Source organism: Oncorhynchus masou, chromosome 33 (assembly GCF_036934945.1).
Source record: "Oncorhynchus masou masou isolate Uvic2021 chromosome 33, UVic_Omas_1.1, whole genome shotgun sequence".
Classification (NCBI taxonomy): Eukaryota; Metazoa; Chordata; class Actinopteri; order Salmoniformes; family Salmonidae; genus Oncorhynchus; species Oncorhynchus masou.
The window spans coordinates 17,362,050-17,381,405 of record NC_088244.1 but is presented as its reverse complement, the minus strand read 5'-3'; the positions used below and the strand labels follow the sequence as shown (position 1 = coordinate 17,381,405).

At 42.5% G+C, this 19,356-nt stretch overlaps 2 protein-coding genes across 3 annotated transcripts; one reads left to right on the top strand and one right to left on the bottom strand.

The window, feature by feature from the left end:
• Positions 1–340: 340 nt before the first annotated feature.
• LOC135527916 (ceramide synthase 5-like) lies at positions 341–6,313 on the top strand. 2 transcript variants are annotated; one of them, XM_064956569.1, is made up of 11 exons: positions 341–724; positions 1,795–1,830; positions 2,391–2,493; positions 2,911–3,041; positions 3,144–3,201; positions 3,429–3,479; positions 3,638–3,730; positions 4,773–4,901; positions 5,436–5,542; positions 5,730–5,886; positions 6,140–6,313. In XM_064956569.1, exons 1-11 carry the CDS (start codon positions 552–554, stop codon positions 6,299–6,301), a joined length of 1,200 nt encoding a protein of 399 aa, XP_064812641.1. In that variant the 5' UTR covers positions 341–551; the 3' UTR covers positions 6,302–6,313. The 2 variants fall into 2 exon arrangements, with proteins under 2 accessions (XP_064812641.1, XP_064812642.1); XM_064956570.1 differs by lacking the exon at positions 1,795–1,830.
• A 455-nt stretch (positions 6,314–6,768) lies between these two features.
• On the bottom strand, positions 6,769–13,932 carry si:ch73-233m11.2 (NACHT, LRR and PYD domains-containing protein 3). Its single transcript, XM_064956568.1, has 9 exons — positions 13,706–13,932; positions 11,773–13,402; positions 9,266–9,427; positions 8,753–8,926; positions 8,469–8,642; positions 8,136–8,309; positions 7,841–8,014; positions 7,519–7,686; positions 6,769–7,117 (listed from the first exon to the last, which is right to left on the bottom strand). The coding sequence occupies exons 1-9, from the start codon at positions 13,731–13,733 to the stop codon at positions 7,048–7,050; spliced, it is 2,754 nt and encodes a 917-aa protein (XP_064812640.1). The 5' UTR covers positions 13,734–13,932; the 3' UTR covers positions 6,769–7,047.
• Positions 13,933–19,356: the final 5,424 nt, after the last annotated feature.

The window sequence follows — 19,356 nt, the reverse complement described above, 5'->3', positions numbered from 1 at the left end:
TCAAAGGCAAATGCAGTGTGAGTACAAAGATAACTGAGTTATTGTTCTTTTTACCCGAGTTCTCTTTAAAGGGGACTGAGATCGGTTATTTGGTTGTGGACTATATGTGAAAACACCCAAGGTTATGCAGCCTCTCTCCATATTTTGTATTTTTTTAATTTTTTTAATTATTTCTAAGATGATTGTTTTTAGTTTTGCGTAAGCTAGTTATTATGCAATTCAAGACACACAAAGGGATGCTCGAAACTCTGACACATCGTGGGCGTTGCCAGTTATGGGCGTTACCTGTAATGTGTCGTCGTGACTACGCGGTCTCATGGGAATGAGAGTTTCCAAAAATGCCAGTGAGCTGATGGTGCTGGGGAAGAAGGAGGTGACACCGCGCACCTAGCCTACTTCCTCAATTTATCCAGGAGTAGCAGACTCTCTAGCTCCACACACTTATGGGAAGTCTACCAAAGTAGTGCCTGAAACAGGTGGATTCTCCCTCGCACAGCTACACACAACATATTGTTTTGTTTTGTTCTGAGAAGGACCGGAATCACCACAAAATGAATTCGCTCTCAGCTTGGTTTTGGAGTGAGAGTTTCTGGCTTCCACCGAATGTTACTTGGGCGGAACTCGAGCACCCACCACCAGGAGAGGAGTACCCCAGAGCTGACCAGCTACTCTCATGCTTACCGCTTGCTTTTGGCGTGTTGGCTGTCAGGGTGTTATTTGAGAGGTAGGCTATGTAATAAAATAACGTGTATTGACTTGTCTTTGTAAACAATATTTCCGCATTTGTTATGCGTCAAAGATTTAGCGGTATAAACCAAGACCAAGTCCTTGGCTAAACTGATTGTGTGTGTGTTTGTGCGCGCGTTTAGTAAGTGCCAGTCAGAGGAACTAATTAGCGAACTGCGCTTGGGCCATGATAGGCCTATAAGGAGGCATTGTTTTCTGATGATAGGTCCCCAACACTACTCTAGTCTATCATTTAGACTATTGACACCTACACTATTGTGGATAATACTATTAGTATGCTACTGTGTGTAGGCCAAAAGTAGGCTACGAATAGCCATTGAGTATACGTTTGGATCATAGGTGTCTTGTTTAACCTGAAGGGTAGCCTAATTTAGGGTGGAAAATTGTGCCACTGGTGTGAGAGAAACAGTAAACCTTCTGGCTTCATTGACCTGTGTTATATTAAACGCCATACAGTCACTTAGTAACCAGGCTTTGAGTAATCTCTGTAACCAATAAATACAATCTCGCGAGTAATTTGGTCAGCTGCACTGATGCTAATCTTTGTAGAGGGACGAAGTTCACGCAAATTGACTGCTGCAAGTGACATGGCCATTGGATTATATTGTGTGCATCTCTAACGTCTAAAATGTCACTTCTCTCTGTCCTTTTCTTTCAAAGTCTTTATCTTTGTGTCCCTTTTGACTGTTTTGATGTGAAATAAGCAACGGAACTGGTAAAAGTCAACAGTCGATGTGTCTATCCATATTTGTATTTTATTTCAACTTGATTTAACTAGGCAAGTGAGTTAATTACAAATTCACAAGAACAGTGGGTGAACTGCCTTGTTCAGGGGCAGAAAGATAGATGTTTACCTTGTCAGCTGGGGATTCAATCTAGCAACCTTTTGGTTACTGGCCCAAAGCTCTAACCACTAGGCTACCTACTGCCCCATCTGCTTTTTAATTATCCATCTTATTTCAGATTATTGTAAATGAGGGTGAAGGATTTGGAAAAACAAGATTATTGATGATATGCACTACTGGTGTTCTCTTTTGTGTACCGCAGTAGAATTGGATGCTGGCTGTCTGCTTATCCAAATAGGTAATTTGAATTCTCTGCATAGCAAGGCCTCTCCTGATCAGATGCTTTCTGAAATGTTAGCTGGGCATATGTTTAGGCCTAGGTAGTACATTGGATTGTGTGATAGGAAGGAAGTGAATGTTGTTTGAATGGGTCAAAGAGGCAGTACACTGAGGTCGGGGAGGTCTTGTGATAGACACTAACCAGCAAACTGAGGTCTGTCTCACTCTCAGCTAGGAGCTTTCTCCCCCTGACCCACCGCCCTCTCACATGACAGCTCATCAGCCTCCTCTGTTTAGAGTTAGTGCTACATTCCTCCTCATACTCTCCCTCTGACTGTCTGTTTTCCTCCACATCCCTTTCTCATTCTAACTGCTTTTCTCTTACACACACACACCCACTGCACATAAAATACATTTGTGGGTAAACTGTGACGGCGCCGTGTCTGTTTGTGGAATAGGCCCCTGGTGAAAGCCATGATCTTCTCTGCTGAGGTTTCTGAGAACTGTTGGTACTATAGAGACAACCCTGTGTCCATGTTTAATATTGCTCTCTCTCTCTGGGGCTGTGTGTGTGTTTAGGCTAGTAGCCAAGCCCTGTGCCAACATACTTCAGATTCAGGCTGGAGAGAGCCGACGGGCCCAGCCCAACGCTGTCCTGGAGAGGGTGTTTACATCCACAACGGTACTTAAAAGCATTGGTCTCATACACTGCTGCTGGGTGGGCAAATGCAGCATTGTGACCTGAAATCTTTCTTATGTTATTGCTCACGATGTAAAAGCAATTCACCACATGTAAATTAACGGGATGTTCTGTAAATGCAAGTGGATTAGTGGAAGTAAAAAAATAAAAATAAAAAATGGAAATTATAAAAATCCAACCTATCGTAGATGTATTCCACGCTGGTGAACTTGATTTTTACTTGCTACTCGGGAAAGTGTGATCAGAATTTGTTGGTTACTGTCCAAAGCCAATTAGCTCTGTTAGATGCCAGTCTGTTTTGTCTGTAGCCAACTTTCCTTTGACTTGTTTAGCAGGGCAGCAATGTAGTGTTTTTGACTCTAAAGCAGTGTGTCTGTGTCTCCTGCGCCTTTTCCTCAGAGTCCAGAATCACGGCGGGTCGAGGGGCTCTCTAAGCAGCTGGACTGGGATGTACGGAAAGTCCAGAGATGGTTCCGACTCCGGAGGAATCAGGACAAGCCCAGTACACTCACAAAGTTCTGCGAGAGCATGTAGGTTCTGAAAAGTCTTAATCAATCTAGATGCACTAGCTTCAGCATTGCTGTTCTGTTTCTTTTCTTTATGTTTCCTTTGCTGTTTGTTTTGCATCATAGGTGGAGGTTGACATTTTATACCGGTATATTTACCTATGCAATTCGCTATCTGTGGGTGGTGAGTTGAATTGACTTCTACTGCACTGGACTACACTAAATAACTTTAATATAATTCAAACACACTTGAAATTGAAAGGAGCCCTTTTGAAATTGTTGTTACTATAGGAAAGAAAGTAACAATAAGAATAACATGCTGACTATGCAGATCGCTTTCAAGAGGAAGTCCTATTGATAAGCATTGTTATCCTCTTTGATTATCTTTGACATGTGCATGTCCTCCTTTAGTCTCCTTGGATGTGGGACACACGGCAATGCTGGTACAACTACCCATTTCAGGTGAAGGATCTACATACCAAGTACCTATATACCATGATCATTCATCTAAATAGTCAACAGATGAAAATTCAATTCCGAACCCTAGGGGTTGTTCATGTTCTCAATATGGCCCACTTTTGCTAAGGATACCGTGTTATTGTTCTTCCTTGCTTCCACAGACGCTGAGTCCTGGCCAGTACAACTACTATGTAGCCGAGCTGGCCTTCTACTGGTCCCTCATGTTCTCCCAGTTTACAGACATCAAAAGGAAGGTGAGCCAGGTGACTGGTTTGGAGGGGCACGGTGGGTGTACTTTTAGTGGGGTAGGTGGACATTGAAACTGCAGCTATTGTGCTCCCCTCTCTCAAAAACACTAATCCTACCACCACTTCAGTCAGTGGCTTTCATTCATGCTAATTGGCCAATCTATTGTAGCTGGTATGCAAGCCATTTAAATCCACTTGATTTTCTGGAAAGTCTTTGCTCGTTTAGCAAGAATTGTTACCAGTATGTCCTGTTTTTGTTACTTCATTTCAGAGACACTTTCTTCTCACTCTAGGTTAGCAAGGTAATTATTGTTTTGTATTAGAAGGCCTACGATACTGTGTGAACTCTGATGAACAGGTTAGACGCAGCAGTGAGTTTCTATAGAAGCATAGTTTGAGGCAGGAGTTTATGTATGAAGCACTAGCCCAGAGTCCAATCCTACTGAGAGTAGACCTAATCCATTGTCACATGGGTGCTGCTGGAAGAGGTAGAATTACATTAGCACCGTGTTGTTCTCTGGTAGTGGGTCAAGGGGAAAGGAATATTTTTTTTATTTGTATCACTTAGCAAGTTTTACATGTGGTAAAGCTTTCCAATACTCTTATGTTTGACCCTAGCATCTTTGTACATCATTACAAATGCAAAGATCCTTAATTAAGCAGGAGCAATGAAGACCAACACATTGCAAAATCACAAGTCGTTTCAAGTTAAGAAAATATACTCAGTACATGCGATCTAGTTTAATATATAACTAAAAGTATCTGGTGAAGTTTCTAGGAGATCATTAATCATGTGTGGAAGAATTCTCATTGCCAAGCAGATGCAGCCTTTTCAAAAGCTGGTGACGACATTGTGTCAGGTCAATGAACTTGTTGGGATGGTTTAATAGACCAGGTTGTTGTGACCTTGGTTCCACTCACTCAGTAATTCTATGCGTTTTATTGGAATGAAATGGCATGTGTGTAAATATTTCCCCCTCCCCCTCTCTCCCCCTTGTCTACCTCTATCTATCCCTCTATTTCTTTGTTTACCTTTGTCCTCTGACAGGATTTCCTCATCATGTTTGTCCATCACCTGGCCACCATAACTCTCATCACCTTCTCCTACTGTAACAACATGCTGCGAATAGGCACTATGGTCATGTGTGTCCATGACGCCTCCGACATCGTGCTGGAGGTAGATAAAATGTCAAGTGCCTATACCAGAGCCATGTATTTAGAGAGTTGGCCAATGCGGTTTCTGCATTTTGATGTACTTACATGGCACTTCAACATTCTGTGGCAGCCATGTTAGCACCTCATTAACATTGCATGGGGAATATTTAAACAATGCTATGTAACTGAATGTCTAGAATTAGAACACTATTCAAAAAGGTATTTTCTTTTCTAAATATTTGGCTTTGGCCTATGCTATACTGTATGTGTAGAGCTGTCTTTTCACGGGCTGAGGTGGTTCTACACACAACTGAAATATTATTTATGGTCTGTGGGTGTGAGAGTACGGGGTTTCACCCTGGCGTGTGTTTACTCGGTGTTTGAACAGCTGTGTGCACTATTGCTGCACTTAGTTAATACCTGTTTAACTGGAATCTGACTGTTTAACATGTCTGTTTACCAAGGTACAGCGAGAGGTGTCATTGAAGGAGAATTAAACATGTTTGCTGGTTTGCTATCTGTACTCATGTGTCTATTCATTTCCTTCCCCCCCAAGTTGGCCAAGTTGGCCAATTATGCAAAGTACCAGCGGATTTGTGACACCGGCTTTGTAGTATTCAGCATCGTCTTCTTCATCACGCGACTTGTCATCTATCCCTTTTGGTAAGGGGGGTACATATTGAATTATGCAACAAGGCACAGAGCTGCGTTATCTAACTCCAGCCATTCTGTCCTCAGCACTATAGGATAGATGTATAATTAATTAGATTTCTATAAAAGGATTTGGCTCTTTGGCGTCTCCTTGTGACAGTGCCCTGGTAACGCGTGTGCTTGGTTGTGTGTGTTGAAGGATCATATACAGTGTGCTGGTGGAGAGCTGGGAGATTGTCGGTCCGTACAGGTCCTGGTGGCTGTTGAACGGCCTGCTTCTGGTCCTGCAGTCTCTTCATGTCTTCTGGTTCTACCTCATCGCTAGAATCGCCATCAAAGCCATATTTAAGGGCAAGGTGTGTTTAACTTTACTCCGTTTGAATAATAGTGAACCTATGGTAGCAACAGTGATAGTTTGTGTAATATGCTCACGTTGTAGACCTAAAAAATAAACATTGCCAATATCGAAACATTTGTCCTTTTACACAGACCACCTGTTTAGGTTTAGGGAGGAAAAACAGTAATACGTAGATCTGATTCCTTGTATGATATGATTCCTTTGCAGACTATTCATTGTTACTGAGCACAAACTCTGTCCCTTTTTAAAAGGTGGCGAAGGATGACCGCAGTGACATCGAGAGCAGCTCAGAAGAGGAGACGGACACCAATGTCAAGAGCAGGAACAAGTCACATCCCAACGGTAGCGAGCAATCACCAAAAAAAGAGAACGGGACCAATGGCTTCGCCAAAGGTGGAACAAAAGACCACTGAACACAGGGAGAGGTGATTATGAACTGGACACGGAGGTCTCTGAAATGGATCCCCTCTGCTGTGTGCCACTTAAATGGGTCCCAGCTCTGTTTAACTGAACTTCAACTCTTCTTTCACTTTCAGAAAAACAAAACCTCTCAGGACTGGTGTGGGTTGTGAAGACGATGATAAAATTGACAATGTTTGCTGCCTTGAGGACATCCTATTTATCACTGTGTGTTTCTTTGTATCAAGTTTACAACTTTGCCTTTGCTTATAGTAGAAATAGGGGAGGAAAGTTTTCATAAAGTTTTACCGGTCAAATACTGCTTCTTCATTTCTACAATGTCGTTTTGACAACTCACTTTTTTACTTGGAGAGAGCTTTATAGATGAAACCGGTGATATTTTAATGGTTAAGAAATTGTGTGCCTTACTGAATATGCTGCCTCCCCTCATCTGAGGGGAAAAAATAAAGTAGAAATGATCTGTATTTTTCTCATTAAAAACCTTTATTTGAACCAAATCATTAGTTAACATCTTTTGACAAGCAAAACTTTAGCAATGGCACTCAAGTAACATGAATGTGTTCACTATCAGACACCGTTCAGCCCATGGCTGTTTGAAGCCCATTGTCATGTAACTCTATACTAGTAGAGAGAATGGAGGGATCAAACATACTGTCAATGGATTGGTTTTTATTTAGCCTTCTCAGGCTAAATTAGTCAAGTTTTTTTGGTGGTGACATTTTTCAAAGGTCATTTTTGTTTAGTATTTGATTTTTGCACACTGGTCCATCATCTCAAACATGTCTTCACTGAAGTCGTTATACTGCAGACTGAAAGAGACGAAGGCAAATGTCAGAAGAACCCTTTCACATGACAAATTGTGATAGCACATTTCACAACAGCAGTAGGGATTACGAAACCGTGTCTTTTGCGTGTGGTACAGAGGAGCTTGTGAAAGGAGCTATAGGAGGTCGGGCTCATTGTAATGGCTGGAATGGATTTCTTTGGAACGTATCGAACACAGCAAACATGGAAACCACATGTTTGACTAACATTTTACTCCAGCCATTACAATGAGCCTGTCCTCCTAAAGCTCCACCCACTAGCCTCTGGTGTGGTCCTATCAAAATATAAATCGCACTGAACACTAAAACATGAATACTATTGTATAGAGAACCATCAATACTACTACAATGTATCAGTGGAGTCCACTACTACTTGGCTCACTCACTTCATCTTGTGCATGGTGCGACTATCCTGCATGACTTGGACCAGGGCTGGGACTGAGGTGTCAGTCAGATGGTTGTTCTTCAGGACCAGGCTCTTCAGGGAGCCACTGGCCCTCAACGCCACACTCAGGTCTCCAACACAGGCATCCGTCAGCTGGATCATCTCAACACTGGAACACACACACCATTATCTAAGTTTTGCCAAGGACTTAAGCCTTGGTATATACCTCTAAATCTTTGATGTGACATATGAGGATTCAAGTGTTACACTGATCCGCAGCAAAGCAAAACCGGTCTGGCGACACACACTGTCTGTTCACTTACTCCAGGTGCTCCAGACTGCACCGTTTGTCTCCCAGTGCGACCCAGAGGTGTTTGGCTCCTTCGTCTCCTATTTTGTTCAGGCCCACAGACAGTGTTCTCAGTCCAGAGGTCCCACTGCTCAGCAAAATACCCAACTCCTTGAAGACCAGGGGAGTCAACTCACAGCGGACCAAGCTGCAACAGAAAACCCTAATTGGTTCTGATACAAAGGCATGAATCGTCTCATTTCCAAGGGGGTCCCCAGACTACAACAGATAATACACTCAATACATAAGTATTCTGTGGACTGTAGTACCGCAGTGTCTCCAGTGGGTGTCCAGGCCTGTTGAGGGCCTTACACAGCTGCAGTGCCCCCTCCTGGCCCAACGCATTCACAGACAGATCCAGCTCAGTCAGCCGACAGCCTTCTGACTGCAAGGCCTCAGCCACACCAGCACAACACGCAGCTGTCAACTCATTATCAAACAATCTGGCAAGGGATAGAGCAGAGAGGGAATCAGGAGAGATACTCCATGTCATTTCACACACCTTCATATCTGAGCAATGTGTTGTTTTTTATTTGTCCCAGAGACTTGAGTGAGATATTATAACTAATAATAACAGCATCCATTATCTATCTGGTCCTTACATCAGGCTTTGCAGTTGGCAGTGGGGATATTGGAGTGCCTTGGCCAGCCAATCCACCCCCTGGTCGGTGACGCAGTTCTGTGACAGGTTCAGTATTCTCAGCTCTGATTGGCCAACGCACAGTGCAGTTGACAAGGCCTCCATGGACCCCCCCATCAACTCACACCTTGGTAACCTTCACAAAGTCAACTAATTACAGGCTAATAATGATATTTGAACTGTCAATCATAGATGTATTCTTCTTCCAAAATGATACCAATACAATATCTTTGCTAAAGTACGTACTGAAGCTCCTGCAGTTTGCAGTGAGGGCTTCCCAGTGCATGGCTCAGCTTCCTGAGCCCCTGGTCATGGAAAGTATTCCCCCTCAGGTCCAACACGCGGAGATGTGATTTCTCTGAGGTCAGGACTGCCACCAGGTCCCCACAGCAAACCTCTGTTAACCCGCACACTGGAAGTCTACAGAAACCAATCATCATCCATTTAGATACAACAAACAGACCAAGTGACTTTACTATTATGTAGTTCAATAGCATGCGCCAAATGCCAATACAACCCTGTTATAAGGAAATTATATTAGTGTTATAATTAAGTTTATGGTGTCATATGTTTTACATGCTTTATATTCCGTGTATGAGTAGTATGGGACCTCATCTTCAATAACCTATTGAAGTTGAGAACATTTTGAAATCATAATTTACTGTAACACTGCCATCAATATTAGATTGTGCATTACATATGAATGGCATGATGCAAACACTGTAAATGTCATATTCTGTGAAGTAAGATGGAACTCACTTTAATGTTTGTATGTTGCAGTCCCCAAGTCCTGTGCAAAGAACTTTGAAGCCTGTGTCACCCATGGGGTTGTAGGACATATCCAGCTCTGTGGTCCTTCCCTGGCTGAGGGCCGAGGCCAGATGAGCGAGAGCCCCAGCACTAAGAGAGCTCTGAACCAGGCTGTGGACAAAACAGATGAAAAGAGGTGCGTGTGTATGCAGCTCTGGTGATGTTTTAAAGGGAAAATCTGCAGTTGAAACAATAACAAAGCAGCCACCCCACCAGTGTTGGGAGAAAGCTGAGTAATGGGGCTGGAGAAATGTAACCACTCAAATTCATAGACAGGGCTATGGATACAAGGACTAACCACCCATGATATCAAAATTATAGTTTTAACCATGTTGAGGCTAGTGTTTGTTTCCAATTGTTGTTTACAAACATGGGAGTAAAATAAGCTTATATTTGGGGTTCTGATGGGGTAAGACAGTTGCACTAAAATCATGAGGCATTTATATTCTTCCAGGAATCAACGGGTATATATCATTAACTTATAAGTCCTAAAATAAATGTAGCAACTGCAAATTTCCCCTTTAAGAACTGTTAAAATTGTACAAAATGTAACAAAATGTAACTGCTCGGCCTCTGACCGCAAGGTACTACAGAGGGTAGTGCGTACGGCCCAGTACATCACCGGGGACAAGCTTCCAGCCATCCAGGACCTTTATACCAGGCGGTGTTAGAGGAAGGTCCTAAAAATCGTCAAAGACTCCAGCCACCCACTGTTCTCTCTGCTACTGCACGGCAAGCAATACCGGAGTGCCAAGTCTAAGTACAAGAGGCTTCTCAACAACTTTTACCCCTCATTGGTTAAGGGCTTGTAAGTAAGAATTTCCCTGTAAGATCTACACCTGTTGTATTTGGTGCATGTGACAAATAACATTTGATTTGATTCACGCAGTCTCCTCTGAACAGTTGATGTTGAGATGTGTCTGTTACTTGAACTCTGTGATGCATTTATTTGGGCTGCAATCTGAGGTGCAGTTAACTCTGCAGCAGAGGTAACTCTGGGTCTTCCTTTCCTGTGGCGGTCCTCATGAGAGACAGTTTCATCATAGAGCTTGATGGTTTTTGCAACTGCACTTGAAGAAACTGTCAAAGTTCTTGAAATTTACAGATTGACTGACCTTCACGTCTTAAAGTAATGATGTAATATGAAAAAGTAATAAGATTAAAGTAATATGGACGTTTTTTTACCAAATAGGGCCATCTTCTGTATACCACCCTACCTTGTCACAACACAACTGATTGGCTCAAAAGCATTAAGGAAAGACATTCCACATTTTAACTCTTAACAAGGCACACTTGTTAATTGAAATGCATTCCCTTCCACCATGAAGCTGGTTGAGATCATTTTGATTTATTTTACCATTACTTGACAAGGCAAGTCAATTAAGAACAAATTCTTATTTTACAATGACCCCAGCCAAACCCTCCCCTAACCCAGACAATGCTGAGTCCCTGAGGGATTCCCGATCATGGCCGGTTGTGATACAGCCTGGGATCGAACCAGGGTCTGTAGTGACACCTCTAGCACTAACATGCAGTGCCTTAGACTGCTGCGCCACTCGGGAGCCCCTACATGCACCAAATACAACATGCTTACTTACAAGCCCTTAATATAAGCCCAACAATGCAGTTAAGAAAAAAATACGTGTTAAGTAAAAAAAAATAGTTTAAAAAAAAGTAACAAATAATTAGAGCAGTAGTAAAATAACAATAGCGAGGCTATATACAGGGGGTACCGGTACAGAGTCAATGTGTGGGGGCACTGGTTAATCAAGGTAATTGAGGTAATATGTACATGTAGGTAGAGTTAAAGTGACTATGCATTGATAATAAACAGAGAGTAGCAGCAGCGTAAAAGAGAGGGGGGATGCAAATAGTTTGGGTAGCCATTTGATTAGCTGTTCAGGAGTCTTATGGCTTGGGGGTAGAAGCTGTTAAGAAGTCTTTTGGACCTAGACTTAGCACTCCGGTAACGCATGCCGTGCGGTAGCAGAGAGAACAGTCTATGACTAGGGTGGTTGGAGTCTTTGACCATTTTTAGGGCCTTCCTCTGACCGCCTGGTGTAGAGGTCCTGGAAGGCGGGAAGTTTGGCCCCAGTGATGTACTGGGCCGTACGCACTACCCTCTGTAGTGCCTTGCGGTCGGAGGCCAAGCTGTTGCCATACCAGGCAGTAATATGTATAGCTGTAGAATAGTAGTATTGCGATCCACACTTATAAACCAGGGTGGTTACATTAGATACATAATTTGTTTGATTATTTGTATGTATGTATGTGGTCCCACAGTGGTAGGATTGGAAAAACATGCTTTAGGTTTCTGTTTTACTTTCTAGTTGCAGACGAGAGGTATTGATTGCCACTGTACCATATGATTTACCAAACTAAATTGGGTCACACTTACTAGCAGCAAAATACTAGACAACAAATCACATTGATTTTCTGTTTCCTCAATTACTCACATTATTTTATGAGAGAGACGTATGGCAGGAACCAAAAGGTTGGCTTTTTCCTCAGTTAAATCCTTGCTGCTGTACAGATTCAGCTGATCCCATTCCCCCAGACATGTCACTATGTAGCTGAGAGACACACAGTCATGTACACCCAGAACTCCATAGCTGATGCCACGGGCAGACGGAATGATGATCTCCTTCACCAGCTTCTCATTCTGACGTTGATGGAGCAGATGAAAGTAATGAAGGTGTCTGTCTGTGTGATAGCTCTCCAGTGCCTTCCGAGAGGTGCTTTTAAACCAGCTGCTGAAGTCCATGATGTGGTCAGTGTTGAACTCTCCCAGTTCAGATTCCAGAGGCTTCCTCTGAGACGGCTCACAAAGCCCTGCCAGGTAAAGGTCGAGAAACTCTACACAACCCTCATGGTTCTCCAACATCTCTTCCACACTCACTGCTTCTGACTCGTCTAAGTAGAAGGATGCAGCCAAGAAAAACTCTTGGATCTTCTGGGTGTGGAAGGAGAAAATGCAGTTGTCCGATTCCAGGTCACCATCAACGTGCAGGAAATCTTTCAGTGATGTTGGAGTTGTTAGGAACTGTTGTACATCAGTGGAGGCCATTTCTTCTTTGGAGCAGTTTGAATCCGGGCCAAGACAGCAATGGGAAGCCATTCTACCCAGGGAGGTCACCAGGTCTCTGGCATTGGTCGTGTCCAATGACAGTGCCCGGATAAGGTGGACGGTGATATAAACAAACACCTGGGTTAGTGTCTCAGGAAGAATCTCTCCAGCCTCCATTAGAGTCTTGTAAATGGAACAAGTCGTCCAGCAGAATCTAGGAGAGCTGCAGAAATCATAGAACCCCATTGTCCTTTCTATGTTCTCAAACACTTGACTGGCTACAATTGGATCAGAGAAGAACCTTTCACAATAGGCCTTCCTCTGGGGTTTCAGAAACCCCAACAGCTCCACGCGGTAGCCGTCTAGAGACTCAAGACTGGCTGCGGTAGGCCTTGAGGTCAGCAGTATGGCTGCCCCTTTCAGCAGAGGTCCATGCACCAGGCTGGCCACTAGCATAGAGACTGAGGCTGGCTGCTGAGGGTCCGAGCAGAGGGTCAGGGATGTGGGGGGTTCCAGGCTGTGCTGGTATTGATCCAGCCCATCAAACAGAAACAGCAGAGACTTTGGATTCTGCAGGACTAGAGCCAGGGACTCAGGGGAAAGGTGACTGTAGCACTGAAGCAGCAATGCCTGCAGAGACAGCACCCCCTTATGGGCATTCAGATCCCTGAACGTGAAATGGAAGACACAGGAAAAGTGCTGGAGATGTTTGCCAGTGGCCCAGTCCACTATTAGCTTCTCCAGGGCAGTGGTTCTGCCAACTCCAGCTGGACCAACCACTATAACAGGTTTTGGCTGGTGTCTATCTTCAGGCAATGCAGTTAGAATGGCATGTTGAAATGACTGTGGTTTCTCTTGCATCTGTTTTTCTGACACATCAGGACCAGTAGTCATGAGCGGAATGTAATTATTATCATGCACAACTTTATTTGGCATCTGGCCTCCAAGAAGGGTTGATGTGTCCTCTGACTTCTGCTTTCTATGGGCTAGCAGTGCTTCCTTGTGCATCGTGTGGATAGCTGTCGAGAGAAAACAGCAGTTTGAAAAAAGGAACGTTGAGAAACAGAGGGACATTGTTAGGTGACGCAAGCACATGCACGCGCATTAACGCAAAGTCGGCACACACATATTGGAGCACAAAGTAGACACAGACGCACAGGCATGCGAAAACAAGCATGCAAATACATTTTCACTATAAGGTAAACCATATTGCGGTTTACAGTTTTTCTAGGCTGTTGCACCTGGTTTTAATGTCTATGGATTTCACAAAGTCGCCAACATTTACATGAAAATCAAATTGTTATGGGGCGGCGTACACTTACTTTGAAAACAATCCTTTGATGTCGCCATAATGTATCTATAATTCCCGCTGGTGTCCTGTGCTTTCGTTCGTTCTGAACAATAAGCAATAAAAATGCTTGGCAGAGGCTTGAAACAGTATGTTTTCGCAAATTAATAAAAACTAATCGCAGCCGATGTTGTATCTGTGCAAACTGTACAATATGTTCCGGGTGGCAGCTAGAATAGAGGATGAAAAATAAGGAAGTGATATGTGCAATATCCTTTATGGACAAGATTCAACAACTCCTTTTTGGGAACGGCTTATTCCGATGAACACCTAACGGCAGCAGGGTCTAGTTTCAGCCTTCATATACTGGGATTGGTTTCAGCCAGCCAATACTATAGACTCTAAAAAATCTACTTATTTTCGCGGACCACCTGCAGTACCTCTAGGGGTTCACGCACCCCAGGTTGAATACCCTTGCTCTATAGTATAGAGCAAGGGTATTCAACCTGGGGTGCGTGAACCCCTAGAGGTACTGCAGGTGGTCCGCGAAAATAAGTAGATTTTTTCCAATGTTTTTATGAATGCAGCTAGCAACCACATAGTGAATTATGAATAACATACATATATTAGAAAAGAGGAAAATATATTATTTCTAATGATTATTTATCAACACTCAGTATCTGACATACACTTTGAAAGAATACCCTCGAGTAGGATACTGCCGCGCTGGTGAGGAATGTGGTCCCGGTTCCAGGAATGGACATAAAGTCCAATATGGCTACCAATGCAATGCCATATATTGACATGTGTATATGATGTCCGAATTCAGTATCTCTACTCTCATTGGTCCTAACAATTTGTAAAATAAATATGTGCATGTAGCTGCCGACACCAGCCATCAAGACATCATAGATGAGATCAGTGGATCATCAGAAATGGGTACAGAGAGATAGTTAGGTATATAGCTACCACAAACAGAACAATGAGCCAGATATTTCACTGGATGTATAAATGTGAAGCATCCGGTTGGCGGTTCCACTCAGTTGCGGCCGGTGCCGTTTAAGATTTATTTTAATTTTTATAAGCGTTATTTGTATTTCTATTACAGCATATTGGATGACTGCCATGCATATTCCATTCACCCAGCTCAATGTAACATCGATAGATTTAGGCTACTACATGATTTCCCTATACCCATCAGCTTGCTACATCAGGTTGCTACAACCTAGCCTATTAATCAGTCCCTCCAGGATTCTGCGATCTCATAATTCAATGCAAAATCAACCAATCAGGGCATATTATGCTAGAGCCCTCAATTTTGACCAATACAATGAACAGAAATCAATATAATTTGCCAACTAAAATAACAGCTAACGATCGTGCAAAACAATTGGAAACTAGAGAAAGTCGACAATACACAGAAGAGCATATGAGAATGTCAGAACAGTGCCCACAGCAGCGGCAGATCGCCATGACTGAAGTGGTAGCAGGGAAGACTGTGGCAAGCGCTGAAAGAATCAAGGTGAGTGGCGTTTTACTCAAACTTTTACTCCGCTAACCTTGGCTTTATTAGGGTGGTTGTCACTCTGCTCTCCTCAGTCTAACCTTGGCTTTATTAGGATGGTCGGCACTCTGCTCTCCCCAGTCTAACCTTGGCTTTAGTAGGGTGGTCGGCACTCTGCTCTCCCCAGTCTAACCTTGGCTTTATGAGGGTGGTCGGCACTCTGCTCTCCCCAGTCGAACCTTGGCTTTAGTAGGGTGGTCGTCACTCTGCTCTCCCCAGTCTAACCTTGGCTTTATTAGGGTGGTCGGCACTCTGCTCTCCCCAGTCTAACCTTGGCTTTATTAGGGTGGTCGGCACTCTGCTCTCCCCAGTCTAACCTTGGCTTTATGAGGGTGGTCGGCACTCTGCTCTCCCCAGTCTAACCTTGGCTTTATTAGGGTGGTCGGCACTCTGCTCTCCCCAGTCTAACCTTGGCTTTATTAGGGTGGTCGGCACTCTGCTCTCCCCAGTCGAACCTTGGCTTTATGAGGGTGGTCGGCACTCTGCTCTCCCCAGTCTGTCTATGGAGAGCGCTGCTCAAAGCACTGAGTGCAATTTGTCAGCATTGCGGTTTTTAACTCTCTGTAAAACTTAATACTGATCACGAAAGCACAATCTTTTGGGATTTTTTTTAGAAATGGAATAATAATCAACCACAAGTCTATTTTTACGTCTTCTGTTCTTTATCTCCCTTATGACCCTTTCAGAAAAAAAATCACAATCTCAATAATTTTTTGGAAAACTTTAAAAAAAGAAATATCGATCCTCAAATTGAAAGTGATTGAGAGAGAGAGAAGTTCGCATTATATGCCCACCTATCTACCCTGACCAACCACCCTTCTTTTGTTTTGGTCATAAGTTACCATCTGTCTTATGTAACCACACCAAACATAACATATAATACTAATTGGAGCGTCCCGGATTTACATTTACTATGTTACGTCTAGTCTATGAGACCAGGCTGGCTGTCGTGGTGGGGCAGCATGCATCATGTGTCTCCAGGACCCTGTGGGCTGAACCCTTACTCAATGCTGTTGAAGCCCTATGCTCCAAGGGGCTAAAAGAAAGTAAGTCATATGTTACCACCAACCAATATATGACTTTACAAATCTCAATCATATTGAAATTACAGCTTGAATACTCAGTGTCTTTTTTCCCTTAATGGCCACCATACACACTCAGATTGTAAAACTGATGAACAAAGCATTTGACACAATGGTTGTGTAAATATTTTGTGCCAAACAACTGTTGTGTTAACTGCGTTTTACAACCTAGGCGTGTGTGTGGGAAATGTTTGTTTTTCAGGTTGAAGTTGCCCTCCATCCAGCCCTCCTCAAGAGTAAAAGCGAGGAGAATGATATCAAATCTGGGTCTGGAGAAACCTTAGTGGTTTAGACCGTCGGGCCAGTAACTGAAAGGTTCTTGGTTTGAATCCCCAAGCCGACTAGGTGAAAAATCTGTCCTTGGGCCCTTGAGCAAGGCACTTAACCCTAATTGCTCCTGTAAGTCACTCTAGATAACAGTGTCTGCTAAATTACTAAAATGTAAAATGTGAAGTGTGTGTGTATTTACAAGCGTATTATTCCAATATGATCCTATGAACAAATCTGAAGTCCGATGTATCTTCTACATAAAAAAATGTATTTCATCAATAGGACAATGGGAAGGGTGGGTCCCCATAAACCATGTTATAAACTGATTGACCTCATAAACCATATATACAAGTATATGTCTGTGTGTGTGAACAGTTCATATACTGTATGAAAAAATACCTGATTAAATTAAACCAATTTTATGAAACTAAGGCTGTTGAATCCCTCATAGTTAAAATAGCATGAGTAAATATATTGTTCCTTCATAGATGATTGCTTTGTGAGGTTAAACCAACCTTTTGTTGGTGTCTCTATATTCTCAGAAAGGGGGACATTGGCAAATTGAATAAATAAGGCCTGACAAAATACTAAATCTATCCTGTTTACCAAGGACCTCCTCCAGTATTACTGTCATCACCACAGCAGCTAGATAACTGCCGATGCAAGACTCCAAGCCGAACATACTGCAAGCCAAGCATGTTGAAGAGCAGGTTTATTCATAGAGTCCATAGTCATTATGTGATTCCCTAATGGATTGCAATAAGTAACTGATATAAGACACTTTCATCCAAAGGTGAATGACTTTAAACTGCATTTTCCTCGTGATGTATAGCATGTGTCAAATAAGTCAAATTCTCCAAACATGTTTAATCCATCATGTGACACCTGTCCTTAATCCCATCACATAAAGGCTGGGAAAACAATGAACACAATATACGTTTGGTTGTAAACCATAAATATGAATCCCTGTCGATCCATCCTCTTCTGATCTAATGAAATGGATTTAGGATCTTCTATGTATGTCATGGAGGACAGAAACATGCAGCTGTGCCCCTCACTGAAGACCATTACTGAATTGGGGGAAGGTCAGATATTGTGGTAGTACACACATTATTCACAGGTTAGGGTTAGGCATTATATTCCATGTCAGACTCTTCAATGCCAGTTTTCTCAACATCTTAGACCCCAAACGTTGTTAATGAACTCTTTTTAAGCTCATGGTTTTCATTATTTTGATAGAGGGCTGAAAGCCACAGCTTAATGGGTTACAACTGAGAATTTCTCACTAGATATGGCCTCTTACACAGATCACAGGTTAGGCGTGAAATTCCATGTTAGTCTCTTCATTGCCACTTTCTCAACATCCTAGACCCCAAAGGTTATTCATTAACCCATTTGAAGCTCCAATGATTTGTAATATTTTGAGAGGGCTGAAAGCCACAACCGAGTGGGTGACAACTGACAATTTCTCACTAGATAGTGCCTCTTACACAGATCACAGGTTAGGGTATATATTCCATGTCAGACTCTTCAATTCCACTTATCTCAACATATAAGACCCCGAAGGTTGCCAGGTCATAAAATGGAGATTTAAACAGAGTAATGTGAAAAATAGGATGGTGCAAAAACATACCAAAAAATGTGTAGTTTTGAGTGAATAACATAAAATCTCACTTTTGTATGTGCAATAGGTTATAAAAAAGTAGCAACAATTTAAAGTGACCTTATGGTGAGAGCGAGAGATGTAATGATGAAGTGAGACGAGACGTTGGGATTATTATTTACATTCTTTATTTCAAGTTCTTTCTGTACACATACAATGGCTTGAAAAAACAGCCCCAATATAAACTAAGAAAAATATCCAAAGGGGAATGTTAGAAAAATATCCAAAGGGGAATGTTAGAAAAATATCCAAAGGGGAATGTTAGAAAAATATCCAAAGGGGAATGTTAGAAAAATATCCAAAGGGGAATGTTAGAAAAATATCCAAAGGGGAATGTTAGAAAAATATCCAAAGAGGAATGTTAGTTGGTTGTCTACACGGTGAAAAAAATCCACATTTGGTTTTGTATTCACACACATCTATTTCCTGCTCTTATGCAAGATTAACTTTTTATATCTTCAATGGTCTTAATAATAACTGAAAAGCCAGGCTGAAACTCAGGCTGAAACCCTCCCCCAAAAGAGTCTTTATCGGTGAGCGGTGAGCGGTGTCTTTATCATCATATTGCCCCTTTCAGGTTAGAATGTGGTTTGAATGTGGGCACATACGACACCGCTCATTCAGCTCTCCTCTCCTTCTTTCCTCTCTTCATGTACCAAGGACATGAATTCTTTGCCATTCAGCCTCATCTAGCCTTGGTACAGAATAGCTGATAACTAGCCTTAGGAAATCATTGGGGAAAGAAGTCACACTTCCAGTTTGCACAAATCTTTATTTGACTTGCTGTAATACAGAGATAAAAAACGGATTAAAGGCATACATTCAATCTAACAATGTCTTCATTGTGTCTTCATTGAAAATGAAACCAGTCTTCCTTTATTCCCCATTTCAATAAGGAAAGAGCAATACCAGTATGCCTGCCCCTCCAGCATCACTACTCTGGACGGTTCTGGCTTAGAATATGTGGACAACTACAAATATCTAGGTATCTGGTTAGACTGTAAACTCTCCTTTCAGACTCAAGGCATCAAGCATCTCCAATCCAAAATTAAATCTAGAATCGGCTTCCTATTTCGCAACAAAACATCCTTCACTCATGCTGCCAA